This window comes from Fulmarus glacialis, unplaced genomic scaffold (assembly GCF_000690835.1).
Source record: "Fulmarus glacialis isolate BGI_N327 unplaced genomic scaffold, ASM69083v1 scaffold27587, whole genome shotgun sequence".
NCBI classification, from domain to species: Eukaryota; Metazoa; Chordata; class Aves; order Procellariiformes; family Procellariidae; genus Fulmarus; species Fulmarus glacialis.
In genome coordinates, this window is record NW_009225514.1 from 240 (window position 1) to 861 (window position 622).

Sequence of the window (622 nt, forward strand, 5' to 3'; positions counted from 1 at the left end):
CGGGGCTAGGGGTGCACGGGGGGAGCGGAGGCAGCAACCCCCTCTTACCTGTATGTAGGCGTGGTTGGTGGGCTTGAAGGTCTCATCCACGGGCGACGGACACTGCCCTTCGCACCGGTAGGCATTGTACTTTTTGGGGTAGACGATCCAGCTGCCCCAGCCGGTCTGCTCGAAATCCACCATCATGTCCACCCTCCTGCACAAGGACCTGCCCTCCTCCCCCGGGACGGCAGCGGCAGCGTCGCTCACTTTGATCCTTTGCTTCTCCTTCCTGTTCCTGCGATGCCGGCGGGGTCCCTGCCCTGGGAGCCACTGTCACGCATGACGTGCTTGGAGGTCTCTGCTGTCCTGATGAGGCTGTGGTCTCCTGGAGACTTGTCTCTGGAGAAGACGAGCAGCAGGACTCTGTCCATCACGTCCTGGGGCAGGGCTGGCTCCCTGTGACCAGTGTCGCTCGAGGTGGGCGAGTGGCCGGGGTGGCCGACCCACTTGCCTCCCACCGCTCCCTTCTCATGGGACCGCGGTGCCCAGGGGTCACGGCTTGGTGGAGCCAGGACCGGAGCAGGCTGGTGACATCAAAGACTTTCCAAGAGGCCTGGGTGGAAGAGGGGCTGCCAGCCAC

The 622-nt window shown here is 64.3% G+C and overlaps 1 protein-coding gene across 1 annotated transcript in view; it reads right to left on the reverse strand.

Annotated features, from left to right (window-relative positions):
* The window catches only part of LOC104080206 (nodal homolog), a gene marked incomplete at its 5' end in the record, with an annotated part of 810 nt that extends 191 nt beyond the window's left edge, over nt 1-619 (reverse strand). Inside the window, 3 exon segments of the mRNA XM_009582515.1 lie at nt 53-302; nt 305-438; nt 501-619. Coding sequence (XP_009580810.1) covers nt 53-302; nt 305-438; nt 501-619 — 503 coding nt within the window.
* Between the last annotated feature and the right edge of the window lie 3 nt (nt 620-622).